At 34.3% G+C, this 15,458-nt stretch overlaps 1 protein-coding gene across 1 annotated transcript in view; it reads left to right on the top strand.

The window, feature by feature from the left end:
* The window catches only part of Kiaa0825 (KIAA0825 ortholog), a 378,474-nt gene that overhangs the window by 174,638 nt on the left and 188,378 nt on the right, over positions 1–15,458 (top strand). The window contains exons 17-19 of the mRNA XM_077800531.1: positions 3,054–3,278; positions 10,375–10,780; positions 14,857–15,016. Of these exons, the coding sequence (XP_077656657.1) occupies positions 3,054–3,278; positions 10,375–10,780; positions 14,857–15,016 (791 nt within the window). The remainder of the gene's footprint in view (positions 1–3,053; positions 3,279–10,374; positions 10,781–14,856; positions 15,017–15,458) is intronic.

Below are 15,458 nucleotides of genomic sequence, written 5' to 3'. Positions count from 1 at the left end.
TTTGGATACAAGTTCTGTATCAGCTACATTTACTGGTGCATTTCCTGCCAAGCTATGGCTCACTTTTTCATTTTCTTAACAAGGTCTATTGCTGGGGAGAAGCGTACTATATACTTGCCTTTCTGCTTATCAGATGGTTCATTACTTACTATCTGGTTCCCAGTATTCTTACATACAAAACTGAGACCCTAATTCTGTTCAGATTTATTTATTTTTTTATTTTTATCATCTAAAATCTTGAAGTATCAAAGAAAACTTTAATTTTCTGTGTCAAGAAAGTCTGTTATACTTTCAAAATATTTTCAATCATGCTTTTTTTTTAATCAGAAAACCTTATTTCTAATGGTGCCTGATTAGTCAATATCTTAGTAGAATACTTTTTTATACCAAAACTTTTTTACTTAGAAACACATTCAGATGTAATTTCCATTGCTTTTATAAAACCAAATTAGATTGTTCTTTATTGCATGTAACATCTTCCTTACAGGTAGCCTGAAAAACTCCACTAAATAACTTTGTTCTAGTTGTTCAAAGTTATAGAAACTTTTAAATAAATGGAATTTATTGGTCATTAACAAATTTTAGAAGCTTATACTGATAAAAAATTGATAAACTTAGTATCTTAACCAAAAGGTAAATTTACATAAACTGGTTTATGTCAGAATTGCTTCTGGTGACCTTAGCTTGTTTTTGAGTTAGGACCATCATTCATCCTCCTTTTAAGGATTCCTGATGACTGTTCTGTGAAAGAAAATGGTAGAGTCACAGCTCTTATTGATTTGTATGTACTTGGCTGTGAAATACTTGTTATTTTCTTTTTGGAGTCTTAAATAGAATAATAAAAAGTAAAAACCAAGAAAGACTATAAACATCATCTTATCCACCCTCTGTCTTCCCTTCTCATCATTCTATAGATGAGGACACTGGAGCCCTTCTAGATTAAATAAACTTTCCATATTTTTAATGTTGATTTGAAATATTATAAAATCAGATGGTGATGCATGAATTCTTAAAGTTATATGAATCATCCGAAATTTTCTGTTTCTTTGTTCATTTTAGTTAATTTAATATAAAACACTAAAACTTATATACGGCAGAAAAAAACAGTGAAAAATTATTATTTTGGATGATACTTTCTCTTGCTTTTCTCTTTTGTTGCTGATAATCAATAATTATTATTTTGGACTTACAGAAACTAGACTTTGGGGCAATTATTGTTTTCTCTCTAAGCTATGTGTCTTTGAAACCTAGACACCCTCTTTAACATTTGGTGAAGAAACTCTTAGAAAGACTATGACACTGCATAACTTGACCACATGTACCCTCACTTACTTTTTTTCCCTGTTTGCTTGCCATTTCTTTTTTTTTTTTTTTTGCTTCCTTTTATATCTGTTTCTTATCCCTACTATAGCCCTTGGTGGATATTGCTTAATCCTCCAAATATTATCTAGTTCACAAGATGTCTAAGGACCTCATATTAAATGAATATCAGCCATACACTCTAACATTGCAATTAAAAATAAAACAACTTTTATCTTAGGTATTAATAATAGCTAATACTTACCTACTACATACTATGTGCCAATTACTCTTCCAAACACTTTGAATAAATTAATTCATTTAATTTTAAGTAACTATTTAGGATAGGTATATTATATTCTCTACAATTTTCAATATTTTGATTTTATTTTAAAAGGAATAAATATACCTTTTAACAAAAAAATAGAGATTGTCTATCTTCTTTGAATTTTCAGAGAACAAAAAATATTCAATTCATAGCTCCAAAGAGTTTATCCAAAATGCATATGAATTATTGATACAGGAAAAAGGCTTCTTTATGCCTTTCAAAGAATTCAAGTTTTGAAACATCATCAAAAATACAGTGAATTTGGGCTAGGGTTGTGGCTCAGTGGTAGAGTGCTTGTCTAGCATGGGGCACTGGGTTTGATCCTCAGCACCACATAAAAAAATAAAAATATTGTGTCCACCTAAAACTAAAAAATGAATATTAAAAAAAGACAGTGAATTATATCCTCCACTATTTCCATAAAGAATAATAGCTCGCCATCTGTTGGAGGTATTATGTTTAAAAATTAACCTCTCAGGACTGGCTATTACCAAGATCTTCACCATGGAGCTTCTGTTAAAAAGTTATTCTTAAACAAACCAGTCATTTGATAAAAGTCACTGGGGAACTTGAGGTCAGAGAAAGCATGTAGTAGTTTTTCTATATTGGTTCAAGTATTAGTCTCAGGACTTTCAGTCATATTGAAAACCAAACAAACAAAACTTTTTTATGAAATATATCACATAAGTCCTGTATATACATCATGGATAATACATATAAAGATGGTGGGAAAGCAGGAGAGCAGGGGAGAAGTAAGAAAGGAAAAAAGAAAGAAGGAAAAAAAGTAAAGAGGAAAGAAAGAAAAAAAATGATGTGAAATTCCATCAGTTGTTGAAAATCATCATTGACTTAAAAGAGTACATCTTTTAATTATTGTATGTATTTTTAAACAAAAATAGAATGTCATTTTCTAACCTACTTTCATTTTTTAAATACACAACATATGTCCTTATAGTACAGATGAATATCTGTACTATATACAGACCTAATTGAACAACTCAAACATTATTGTACATTAGATAGTTTTTAGTCTTTCTTCATATCCTTTGTATATTCTTAATTAATTTCTTAGGATAAAGTGCTACAGAAAGGAAAGACGAGTAGTCACCAGGTAAATAAAATGTTAAGTTTTGATATTATTTGCCAAGTTGTAATCTAAGGAGGTCATGCCATTTATATTCTACCAGCAGTATCCGAAACTAGCAGTAGATATTGTTATTTACTATTATTTTAATTTTCATTTATTATCAGGAAGAAGTTTCAAATGTTTTATGAGATGATTATCAATTATATGGTTTCTTGGGTAAAATTTCCTCTCTTTCCCTTTACGTTTAAACTAGATTATTGTGAAACAGTATTCCCAGTTGAATGAGGTACAACTGATTGCCTGATTCTGCTAACCATAACATGCCTTCTGATTTTAAAGCCTCAGTGTGCATGGAGTCTGAGCCAGAGGTCATTCGATGCTTGAGGTTGGCACTGACTGACGCTGTCAAGGACATTGTGCAAAAGGTGATATCTATGATGAACCGTGAGAGAAACTGTGAAACAAACCTAAGCAAGCACAGTGTTCCTGATAATCTGCTTGAGAGCATTCCAAAAGAATGGAGTTATACTCCAAAGGAAACCAAAAAAAAAGATTCAAGCAAAGGTAAGTATACTTGTTTTCCTAGAAAATATCCCCTAAGAAAGCAATATTCCAGGATATTTAGTTAAGTAAAAGTCTAAAACTATAAGACTGATAAACCATATTAATCTTTCTTCCTCCAAGTATATCTGGGAAAACTGGAACAAGGAAACTAGAGATGCAAATGACTTAATTGGTCATCTTTTTTTAACAGTTCAAAATTTTCTGTGATATTTTGTTTTTGTATTAGTATTCACAGATTAGTCACATGTTGTGGACTAAATTTCTCTAAATCTTCTTTTGGTTTTCTACAATGCTTTTTCCTTTCATATTCATCTCTAAGAGAATATTTTTTTTACCATCTCTAAGGAAAATTTCATCAATACTTCAGTGGAACCCACAAAAGTCAATTGAAGGGACTGGTCTTTCTTTGATTCTCCTCCATGAGATCCTAAGTAATGTAGCTCTTATTCAGCGACCTTATATTACAAACTCAATCAATTATCTATCTGTGACCTTTCATAGTAATGCTTTAATTCTGCCCAAGCCCTATTAAACTGCCTTTGAATCTAGTAAAGCCATTTAATTGAAATTGGAAAATGTCACCTTTTCATTACTTAAGTTCTTCCTTGCCTAAGAGTTGTTGCCATCTCTCCTTCATTCTAGCTTTGGATATTTCATACATTTGAATAAAGCAGGGGCATGATCTATAGTTAATGTGCCATGCCATATGAGTGGTACTGTTTTTACTTGTGGCTTTCTGTTTGTGAAATATTTTGGTTTCTAAGAAGCATTTTAGAATATCTGTGTACTGTTTTAAAGAGTTTCTTGTTCCCAAAATGCTTATTTTACATGGATACCAGTTATTAGGGTCTGCCTTACTCAATAACATTTTTCACTAGAAGTACAATATATATAGCCAGTCACAAAGAGGTGCTGGATCTGATTAATACATAAAAGAAAGTGACTTTATGAACCATATTTTGCATTCTAAGTGGATATGACACTAGGGGAACACCATTGATCTTCATTTCTGTCCTCTGAGTACAGGAACTCTTACATTAGCCCTGCTCAACCTTTATATTCACTCCTTATCCACACTTTTTTGCTTTATTCCTTTATTTTCATTGCTAATCCACACTTCTGTGGTTGAGAGTAAGCCCAAAATATTATCATTTATTTTAAATTTCACAGGAGAGAATTCACATTCACATAATTTTTTATTATAGTATCATTATAATTGTTCTATTTTATTATTAGCTATTATTAATTTCTTACTGTGCCTAATTTATAAATTAAATTTATTATAGTATATATGTATGGCAAAAAACATAGCATATGTGTTTTAGCCATCCACTGGAGGTCTTGGAATGTATCTCCCTTGGATAAGTGTTAGGGGACAACTGTAAAAGACAGAGACTATTTATATGCTGGACATTAAGTCATCTATTCATTCAATAGGTGACTTATAAATATATATGAGGCTCTATATTTATAGTCAGAGATAAGCTATATATGTAATATCTTCTCTTGGTCCTTGGAGACTAGTATAACTATTTCAGAACGCATGCAAACACCTCATGGGTGTTCTTTTGTGTATAGGAAGAAAAGATTAAAAGTTTGCTAAAGTCTCACTTGGAGATTGTCACTGGAACCCCTTTTCAGTCTGAGCGAACAACTTGTATGTTAGGGACAATATGTGAGGAGGCTCAAGTGGGCAGGAGCACAATATTAAGGAGAAGTAATAGGCAGGGAAACCTTATTTCTTCTTTAGCCTTCTGTGTACACACCTTGGCTTTGTAGAATCTGGTATTAACAAAACTAATCCTTGCAATATTCAAGAGATCTTAACATATTCCTGAAAATCGACAAATCAGTTATAGCTTAATACTGGGAAGGCAGTGAAGAGCACAAAGTGACAAAGAGAAAAGGCTCACATTTATTTTGATTGCTAATATGAGCTCTCAGTCATATCATAAAGTAAAACAATGAGGATCTACTCAAATTTGGCAAAAAAAGATTAAAAAATTTAAATAGAAAGAAAGAAACCTGTAGGAAAATGATTTGAAATATGGCTTCCCATCCATTATTGTGAAATGTGAATCCTTTTTAAGTGAGTGTTGTGCCTTGAGCTATTAGCTAAAGATAGTTTGAAGTTGTCTTGATTAGCAAAATGATTTCAAAACCAAGCATCTGAAACCTGAAGATAAACCTCTGTAATTTCTTCAACAGTGTTTTAAGTCAAATTATAATCATGTTCTTCACAAAATTTGTGTAAACAATGATAAATGTCTTAAGACATTTCTTGTGAGAATTCAAACCTATTGAAAGACAAATAGCCACTACCTTAAGGGAACATTTGTCCTTGACATAGTGAAAATGACAGAGCATGGTAAACAGTATGATGACAAACTAAAAGACATTCCTTTATTTCTTTGTCAGCAAATATCATTACATAGCAACACTGAATATTTAGAGAAACAAATGTAAATCGTACAGAGGAGCTTTACCATACAGTTGGATGAAGATTCAGATTATTCTGACGTAGCTCAGCTTTTAAGTCTTTGGTTCCTTGTATTTCAAAAGAATGAATACACGAAGAACTAGTTTTATTTTTGTTTTGCTTCTTTGACAAAAATTAAAAGAAAGATGTACCTGTAAAGAAATTTTCTCAACAGTAAATTACTTTTTTAAAATTAAAAAAAAATGCATTATGGTAAAATCATTGGAGCAATTGCTTCAATGGAAATAGTGGTTTCTGGAGAGTGGAAGCAGAGGAAGTACCATAAGGGACATGCATTCATGTCACTGACCTTATGCAGTGTTTAGAAGGATATTGGTGACAGAAATATGTAGAATGCTATAGGAAGTCAGCAATTTCGTTTATTTTGTAAAAACTAGAGATCATACTAGTTTTTTGAAAACCAGCATCACTTATAAAAATATCATATCTGTATACTTAAGAACTTAGACATAGAATTTTCTAATGTGTTTAAAAAATACTTCGAATGAAGAGTTTCTATAATCCTTAAACCATTTTCTTAAAAATATACAAATGAGCCAGGCACAGTGGTGCACAACTATAATGCTAGTGTCTAGGGAGTCTGAGGCAGAAGGATCACAAGTTCAAGGTCCGCCTCAATGACAGGTAGAACTGTCTCAAAAAGAAAAAGAAACAAAACAAAACTGGGGTTCAGCTCGGTGGTAAAGAACCCCTGAGTTCATTCCCCAGTACCAAACACACACACACACACACATGAAATATATTTTCAATTTGTAAGAATAAATAATTAATATTATAGTTAATGGATACTAATTATTCAGATTTCAACAACAGCTTTGCCTGATTGCTTTTTAAGACTGAAAAACAAACTTCATGCTTTTGTAAGCACAGATAATAATATACCTGCTCCATGCTCCATGTGGAGATACATATGTATATGTTGGTAGTAGTGGTTTTTTCAACTATGACAGTCACTAAAACAATGTACAGAAACAAACTGAACTGAGAACCTGACCTTTGTACTAATCCCAGATTTTAAACATAAAAGCATATTAAATCACATTATCATCATCTAAAAATTGTTATTTTGTACAATTAATAGATGATATTTTAATAATTAATTTAAAGACCTTATTTTGTCTTTACTTCATTTGTTGTGAATATCCTCCTCACACGTTTTATAATCCACAAATATATTACAGTAGTTCGTGTGTAAGAAGGAAGAAATGATAAATTCATAAATGTACCAACCATATTGTGTTCATTACAAGATACACATTTTTTCATACTTTGAGAATTATGAAATTGGCATGGTTTCTAATATTTTACATATAAATGAATTAGGAAGAAGTCAACTTATTTAAATAAAGACATAAAAATGAGTGTGAGACAGTGTTAAAAGATTCCTCCCTGGTATATTGTTAACCTCATCATAGATTCAAAGCCCTTGTGATTAGCAGAATAGATTTATTCATTTATCATCAGCTTCAAGGTTCTGATCAGAATTTGCCTTAAGCTTTAATGATGTGTTTGGGTATTTGAGTACCTGGAGCCCTCAGAGTTTATAAAATAGCAGAAGTCTAGGTGAAAAGAGAGTTGGTAATCTTTACCTGGTATCTACTTAGATATTTAAATGTTTGCTCAGTGCCTGTGCTTACACCCTCTTTAGAATAGAGGAATATAAGATGCAATGTTTGAAGTCAAATAACTGACAGTAGAATAGGGAGTATGAAATACAAACACATAAAGAACAATAATAAGACATTTAAAATAATTTAACAACACAAAGAAGAGAGGTCACAAGGAAGTTTTTGAATTTGCTTTTATCTATATTTTAAGATCCATTGAAACGTTCATTTGCATAAAAAGAATACACTTATTGAGGAACTCTTTTCTACAGGCACTGAAGGAGGTGCTTTCACACTCTTGGGAAGTACACTGGCAGCTCTGTGGAGGCTTTGGGGAAATTTCTCCTGTGCTCTTCAGCAACTTTCAATACAGGTGTAAAGACAACTCACAAAGACCTAAATAACAACATGACATAAGTAATAGAGATAATAATACAAAAGATGATGCAGCATGGTGCCTTATTGGAGCTGACTACCAATATCCATATGACTGTCCATATGACATATGGACATATGGATATTATATTCAAGTAAATTTATGAAAGAGTATAGGACTTCAAAGAATTGAAGTATACAGGTAGGTGAACCATGAAGAAAGGGGGTATTCCATTGAGAATGATAGATATTCACAACCCTGAAGCAGAGGTAAAGTGTATTGAAGGTCTCAAAGAGAAAGCTGGTAGAAACAGTATGACACTAGGCAATGAAGCATTTTGAAAATCAAGCTTTGGAGTCTTATCTTGCTCACCAGTGGAAAATAGCTAAAACAATTGTAGCAGAGAAATTGGATCATAAAAATTGAATTGTATATGAATCCACTGTAATGCCAGATTCATGGGACCCCAGCAGACCTCCAGGAGCTGAATCCAGTGCAATCACACAAGAGTCTTTATTGCAAGCTTGAGCCTGGACTCACAACCGTTTCTGACGCAGCGGTCCCAGGGAGTGAGTCCCTGTCCTCTGTTCAGTGAGGATTTATAGGTTTTGGGGGGATACTTTTATGCGTCACAACATCACACAGCAAATCATTTCACACTGCAGCAAAATCAAACAACAACTCTTAACATTGATTAGCACATTCACTTGTGGGAACAAGTTGGGTAGGGGTGATTGGTTAGTACAAGAGGGGGTTTCCTTTGAACTGATTGATTTAAGCCACGAGGGGTGTATGTGCTAAACTACATGGTTTCCCAACATGTTATCAACCACCATAGACTACTGGGGGGGTCATCAGGCATTCCAGGTATTTTTTCCTGTCTCATGCTGATTGGTCGTTGCTAGGGGGTTGCTATGGGTCCTCACCTAGCCTAACTGAGTCAGGGACACCTGATGCCACAGATCTCTCCCATTATTTACAGACAACTCAGCAGGGTGGCTATCTGCCAAGGAGTGCTCTGTTGGTTTTTCTAAGGACAAGGGTCATGCCCCCTTTCTTGGACAGGCTTTGCTCTGAGGTAGAGGCTGGTTTCTCAAAAATGGAGTCACATCAGTTTCTCACCACTACTGTGGATGAATTTGGTTTTACAGTGCAGAGGAGGGGCCGGACATAGCCTAGAATATGGAGATAAGTCAGGAGAGTATGTCCATTATCCAGGTGCCATTTGTGAGGAAGAGCTTGAAGTAGGGCTAGGTTGGTCTCAGCAAAGATAAAGAGGATTTCAGAGACAACAGGGTAGGAAGATTTACCAATGGTGGTCACTGGTTTTGTATGAAGTATCAACAGGACGTCTGGAAGGAAAGAAGAAAGGGAGGAAGGAAGGGAGGGAGAGAAGAGGAGGGCCAAGTAATTTGGAAGGAAGACAATAATGATTATATTGAATTATTGGTGACTCAGAAAAAGAAATGCAATGCCCAAAAAGGAGCTGGAGCTATAGGATTGCAATCAAGAATGGTTCTCAACTCAGGGTGATTTTGCTCCCAGAGGACATTTGGCAGTGCCTGGAGCAGTTTTGGTTGTCACAATTGAGGGGAATGTTACTGGCCTTTAGGGGTAGAAGCCAGTCAGAAATGCTGCTAAACATGCCTCACAGGGCACCTCATCCCAACAAAAACTTATCCAGCCCTGAATGGCAATAGTGCAGACAGAGAAATAAATCTAAAGAAATATCAATATATCCTTCAGAGAAGTAGCACCAAGCAAAGGAGATCACATAGAATCACCAGCCAGAGGTTAAGGACTGCTCAGAAAATACCCACATTTAAGAGGTGTTGGTAGAAAATGTAACTGGCATGGGACACAAAGAAGCAAAGAAAAATAGTAGAGGTAAATAAAAACGAGTTTATTGGTTCAATATTCAACCAATATTGAATAACTTAAAAATGAGGTACTATGTGCTAGGTATACAGTAATGACCTCCTGGAGCTTATATTCTAGTGAAGAGTGACAGATAATGAATAGGTAAAGGATATAATTATAACAGGTAATTATAAAAAAGACAACACAACAGGGTCCCATGATAGCAAGGAAGAGTAAGAAGGGACTGCTTTGAATGGGATTTGAATGGGATTTGAAGCAAGTTCATCTGAGAGGGTGACATTTAGGCTAAGAATGAAGAGAAGAGGAGCCAGTCCTGAAAAGAGCAGGGATGATTCAAAGTTCCCCAGGGAGGAGGAGAAATTCTTATAGGAGACTCAGAAGCATCAAAGGCTACTGAGGTTCAGCAGGAATGCATTTGCATTTGTTAATTAAGGGAGGACATTTAGGGTCCTCAAAGCTGCAGCAGTCTTAAAAGATAAAATAGAAGTTATAATTCTGAAATTTCTAATCTTCATTTATGGAAGGAAACAGAAAAGGCAAGTTTGGGATTTGGGGGACTTTAGGTAATGCTGCAGGAGATCCCAGTAGAGTTCTGTCGGAATATGTCAAGCACTTGCTCTTCTCAACAATTTTCTCCATGAAAATTAGACATCCCCACACAACACAAAACCATGCAGTGATGGAACGCAAATGCTAATATTAATCATACCTTTTCTGTCTTTTCTTCCCCAGGCTTCACAAGGCTTGCTGCTCAGGCAGTATCTATTGTAATCAGCAAGTTACCTACAGTGATTGCATGTTTGCCTCCCCCAATTAAATACTTCTTTTTTCTGTCTGAGAGGAAAATGTCAAAAAACTTTGTTGAATTGAAGATAGCTGGCCTGCTTGTCTGGAACTTGATTGTACTTATACGTCGCATATTTAAAGACGGAAACGCAGTAGAACTTTTAACAGGTGCCTCCCTTGACAGATGGAGTAAAGAGAAACTGGGTTTAATTTGTGTGTGTTTGGGTAGCATCACTGGAGAGCAAAGTAGCCCTAATCAAATGACCCAAAAAGTCATACAAAGCATTGAGCAACAAAAGCCCAAATGGATTGAACGCCAGTTGTTGAAAGCAAGGAAATTGAGCACTGAATGGTAAGGCAATGTTTTTCTCTCACTGAATTCATCACATACTTTCACAATAACAAAATTACCAGAACACAACCACAACAAAATCTTATCAGATGGGCAGCATTGGTCATTTGGCTAAATTCATGGGAACTTTGATGAGGATAGGAAAAGATAAGTATCCCACTAAACACTACTGTTAAGGGTTCCTTGTCTTCTTAAAATTTGAATCCCATTGATATACAAGAACACTATACTTGTTGGGTCACCATCTAAAGGTTTCCGATTAAAAGGGTGGAAGTTACACCCAGAAGAATTTAATTTCATTCCTTTTCAGTGTATAAACAGGTATCTAGTGGATAGCCTGAAGTGTTTTGTAAGTGGAGTGGGCACAGAGATTAAATTAAGAAGGAATTAATGGATATGAAAGCCTTTTTATTGCTTTCTGTGTACCTGATTGTCAAAAAGGTACACATTTTTCATCTGGTAATATAAGAATCCCAGAGGGCAAGTAGGGCATATCACACTCAAGCTATAAACACACCCAGCTGTTCCAATATGAAAATGTCAGCCTTCTCATAGGTTTGTCACCAAGAGCTAAGTGATTTGTGGTATTGCAAAGAGTTTTAAGGGTCCCTGATGAATTTAAATATGTACATAGAGCTTTCCTGTTTTAAAATTAGTCTTTTGGTATAGAGTTGCATGATACTGATAAAGGAATTCCGGCTCAGATGGTCTACAGATCACCAAGTTAGCCCCTTTTTTAAACATCCACATACACTGACCCAGTCTCTTAAAGTATATTCATGTTGCTAGCAGATATTAGAATAACTTTCAGCCTGAAAAGACTAAAAGCCACTTGAAATATTACTGTTACTAGTAGATGGTAGTGGTAAAGAGCTCAGGCTTTAGAATCAGAGGAACAAATACAAATCCCTTGTAAATAGGTCAGCTTGTGCAAGTTACTGAATTTCTCAAAGCCTCGGTTTTAACAATGAAACCAAGATGACAGAAATGTTTTGAAAAATTAAATAACATAAAGTTCTTAGCATCAAGTTTAGAATTAGTAAGCACTTATTATTTATAAACTATTAGAATACATTTTGCATTCACTGGTTAGTACTATAGCTAATGTTCTTTGCTAGTCTGTGTTAATCTTTAAGACTTTATATTAATCCATATGGTGAAAAGTAGGTAATCGTGATTTTCCTGGTCTTGTCATAGTGACTTCTAGAAATTTACTTCTGGATGTCCCCTGGGCAGAAGTAACAATAGCAGTCAGGCAAATGCTTAGTCACATTGACAGTGACCTTCTTAATCTTTATATTTGTATTCAATACCAATTCACAGGCTTTAATCCAGTGACTAAAAGATTAAGGCCAGATGTCATTATACAGTGATTATAAAAGAGAGAGAGAAGAGTAAAAATTGTAGATCGGATTTTATTTTAAAAGTTAAATTTATGATACTACTGATTTAGAAGCCACTCTATCAAATAAGATCTATTCAAAGCATGTGTAAGTAATATAACTGGACTACATGCAAAAGCTGATTTCAATTAAAGTTTTATAAACAACACCAACACATCTGGTATCCCCTGTAGTGTGAGGCTGTCTAGCTAATATTTAGCTGACTAGTTATGAGTCAAAAGATTGCTTAGCAATCTCTTAGAACATTCATCAAAAACAAAGAATTGCTGATTTAAAATATTTTAATCAACAAAGATTCTGAATAATTAGCTAATAATTAGTACAATACTATGTCTTAGTTTCTGAATTATCAATATATAAAAATGCAGACTTAAAGTTACTTATTACATGTATTTTAAAAAGTTAAGTTTAATTTAACTCACTTATATTAATCTCGTACAGAGTTGGGCACTATAAGGATCTTTCTTCTTGACTTCAGTTTTAAATTGGTTATCTGAAATACACATGGACTTCTACTCTAAGAATGTCTCATAAATTGATGATTATTAAGTTAATAGATCTATACTATTAAGAAAAATGCATTTCAAATCATGATACTATATAAAGGGTTGCCATATTTTTTAAAAAAAATATGGGTGTATAAACATTTACACCAAAATAGTTCTTCTGTTAAGATAAATCTTAATTCCTCATGAAGATTATCTTGGAACCTACATGATATCATTTAACTAGATTTCTTGCACTTGCATCCAGATTTAACTTTGAATTTTGTTATGGAAAAGGTGAGAATAACTGCAGTCAAATAGGTGGCAACTGTAAATGTTGCCTGTCCTGCATACTGCCTGAAAGTATTACTATTCATTAAAATAACCTTCACTTTGTAGTAACTCTCAAGCTGTAAACAGTCAACTTATATTCTGGAGAACACACAGCCCCAAAACTAAAGAAAATGTCTGTCTTTGCAAAGTAATTTGTCGAGTTGAAGATTATTGTTTTTCATCATGGTGACCCTGACTTGGCTGGCTGGGTGCATATACAGATTAAGATTAATGCAGTTATTCCTTGGCTAAGGTCTGCCTCTTTCAGGGCACATTCTCCCTAATGACATGATTGATAGGCAGCCCCAAATCCAGAGAGGAACTCATTAATCATAGCATTGACTGAATCCAATCATTTGCTTCACCTGCACAGTGATGGACAGGAAAGGATACAATTCAGGGGCTGACACTGAGATACTCCTTTGTCAGAGAACCTCAACTTTTTCAATGACAGCCTCTACAAAACCCAACAAGAAATTTTGCTTGCAACCTGCATGCAGCTTCAAAAAGATACACGCAAACTTCTCATAAAGGCCATTTTTAAAAAAGAGATTTATGCTAGTTGATGAATATTGCTAAGTCAGAGTGGGATTTGCTTTTTGGGGAGTTAAGGCTTATAGGATCTTGAAATTACTTTTTCTTTCTTTCCTCTTTTTTGAGAAGGATATTTTGAAGCTACATGTGGAAGCAATATCAGAGTTAATGTCCAGCAGCTGGGTATCATTTGGTTCAGTCTTCAGGTCAACGGCACTGACTCTTAGCAGAACTAATTTTATAATCATGGCAAAATCTCAGTAATGAACTGCAGTACACAGCTGATTACACCACAATAAATTTCATTCAGCCTGGGAAACAGTAGAAACAATGAATTTTCCTAAGAACACTTAGACTGAAAAGCCTAACATGATCCAATAGGAATAGTAATAAAATTAGTGTGGAATATGTAGCATGTGTGATGACTGTCATAATTTTTTACATGAGTATACTTTGAGGTGTTTAAAATATTTTGTTATCCGTTATTATGTAAACAATTTTCAAAATGAAGGACAAGCATATATATGTGTGTATATATATGTGTGTATATATATATATATATATATGTATATATACATATATATATATATATACATATATATATGCATTCTCCAAAAAGAAACATTTCAGGACTGTTTTCAACATTCTTAGTGTGATGATTGTAAACCCTTTTTCTGGAAGAATAATCAAAGTAATGACCTTTGCTATGTATCTGTTACAGATAAGGAGCAGGAGAGGGGGCTTATATTTTTTAAAGGCAACAAGTGTCAAAGGCCAATTTAAAATACCCAGTGGTAAGCACACTGCCACCAAGCATTCAGCCCATATTTAGAATAATAGGCTCCCCCTTTTGACACATTAATTAGTCTCTAATGTATCCTAAGACAGTTGTAAAAGGAATCTACAAAAGACAGAATACCAAAGCTATTCCCTGGTATCAAAGATACTTTTTATCCTCCAAGAGAAAATACAAATTATTTCTTACACATTCTTAAAAAGAAATGTTTTGTTTTCATCCTGTGATTATAGCAATTTCAACAATTGCAGTAATGGGAAAATGTTTTATAGATAGGAGTATAAATGCAATAAAGAAATGTTTTAAAAGAAACGATTCAATTTTAAAAAATGCTTTCAGGTGCTTAATTCTGAGGCACTGTTTCTATGAGCAGCAGCAGTTTGGGAAAGCTTACTATTTGAGCGAAGTCTTTATGGGTGCTTTGAGTATGAGATTTACATCGACTCTCCACACTCAATCTCTCTGATTATTTTCCATCTTTACGATTCTTCGCCGCTGATATGTATGTGCTTCCTTTGTGTTTAGTGCCTTTATGACAATGGAGAAAAGCACAGTCTTAGAAGAAGGAGACACTGCTCTTGAACTGACTGAGCAGAAAATAAACATGATGGTCCTGGATGTCTGCCACAAACCAGGTGGCAGCGAGTACCTGAGGCAAATTTATCACATCATGCGGCTCAATGAGGTAGGGAAACGGCCTTTTTACCGAGCAATTAGGTGTGTACTGGCCTGAGGCAGCGTCTGCTGGCAGCTAAGGGTTAGTCAAGGAGGTGATAATACTTCTTAAAGTCAATACCAAACTCAATATTGCATTATTAATAGAATCTATTCAGCCCCGGCTGTTCTGCATTTGTACAGAAAAAAAGCTTCACTGAAACAATGTAGGTTTTATTTGTATGATTTAAACAATAACATGGCTCATAAACTCAGTTCAGTTCTGAATTGTGGAGACTAGAGGTGTAGTTTGGGAATTGTGTGTTTGTGACCGTTAAGCTGATGCTAAAATCTGGTATTTGTGGAAATGAATTTTCTGAAGAGAGACACTGCTATTTTCCTAAAGACATCATACTTCTGCTGGTGAAGTTAGAGATTCCTTATGTAGTTAAAAACTTCAGAAGAATACTGAA

This window comes from Urocitellus parryii, chromosome 1 (assembly GCF_045843805.1).
Source record: "Urocitellus parryii isolate mUroPar1 chromosome 1, mUroPar1.hap1, whole genome shotgun sequence".
Taxonomy (NCBI): Eukaryota; Metazoa; Chordata; class Mammalia; order Rodentia; family Sciuridae; genus Urocitellus; species Urocitellus parryii.
Note: the sequence above shows the minus strand (reverse complement) of the source record. Positions and strands in the feature narration are given on the sequence as shown.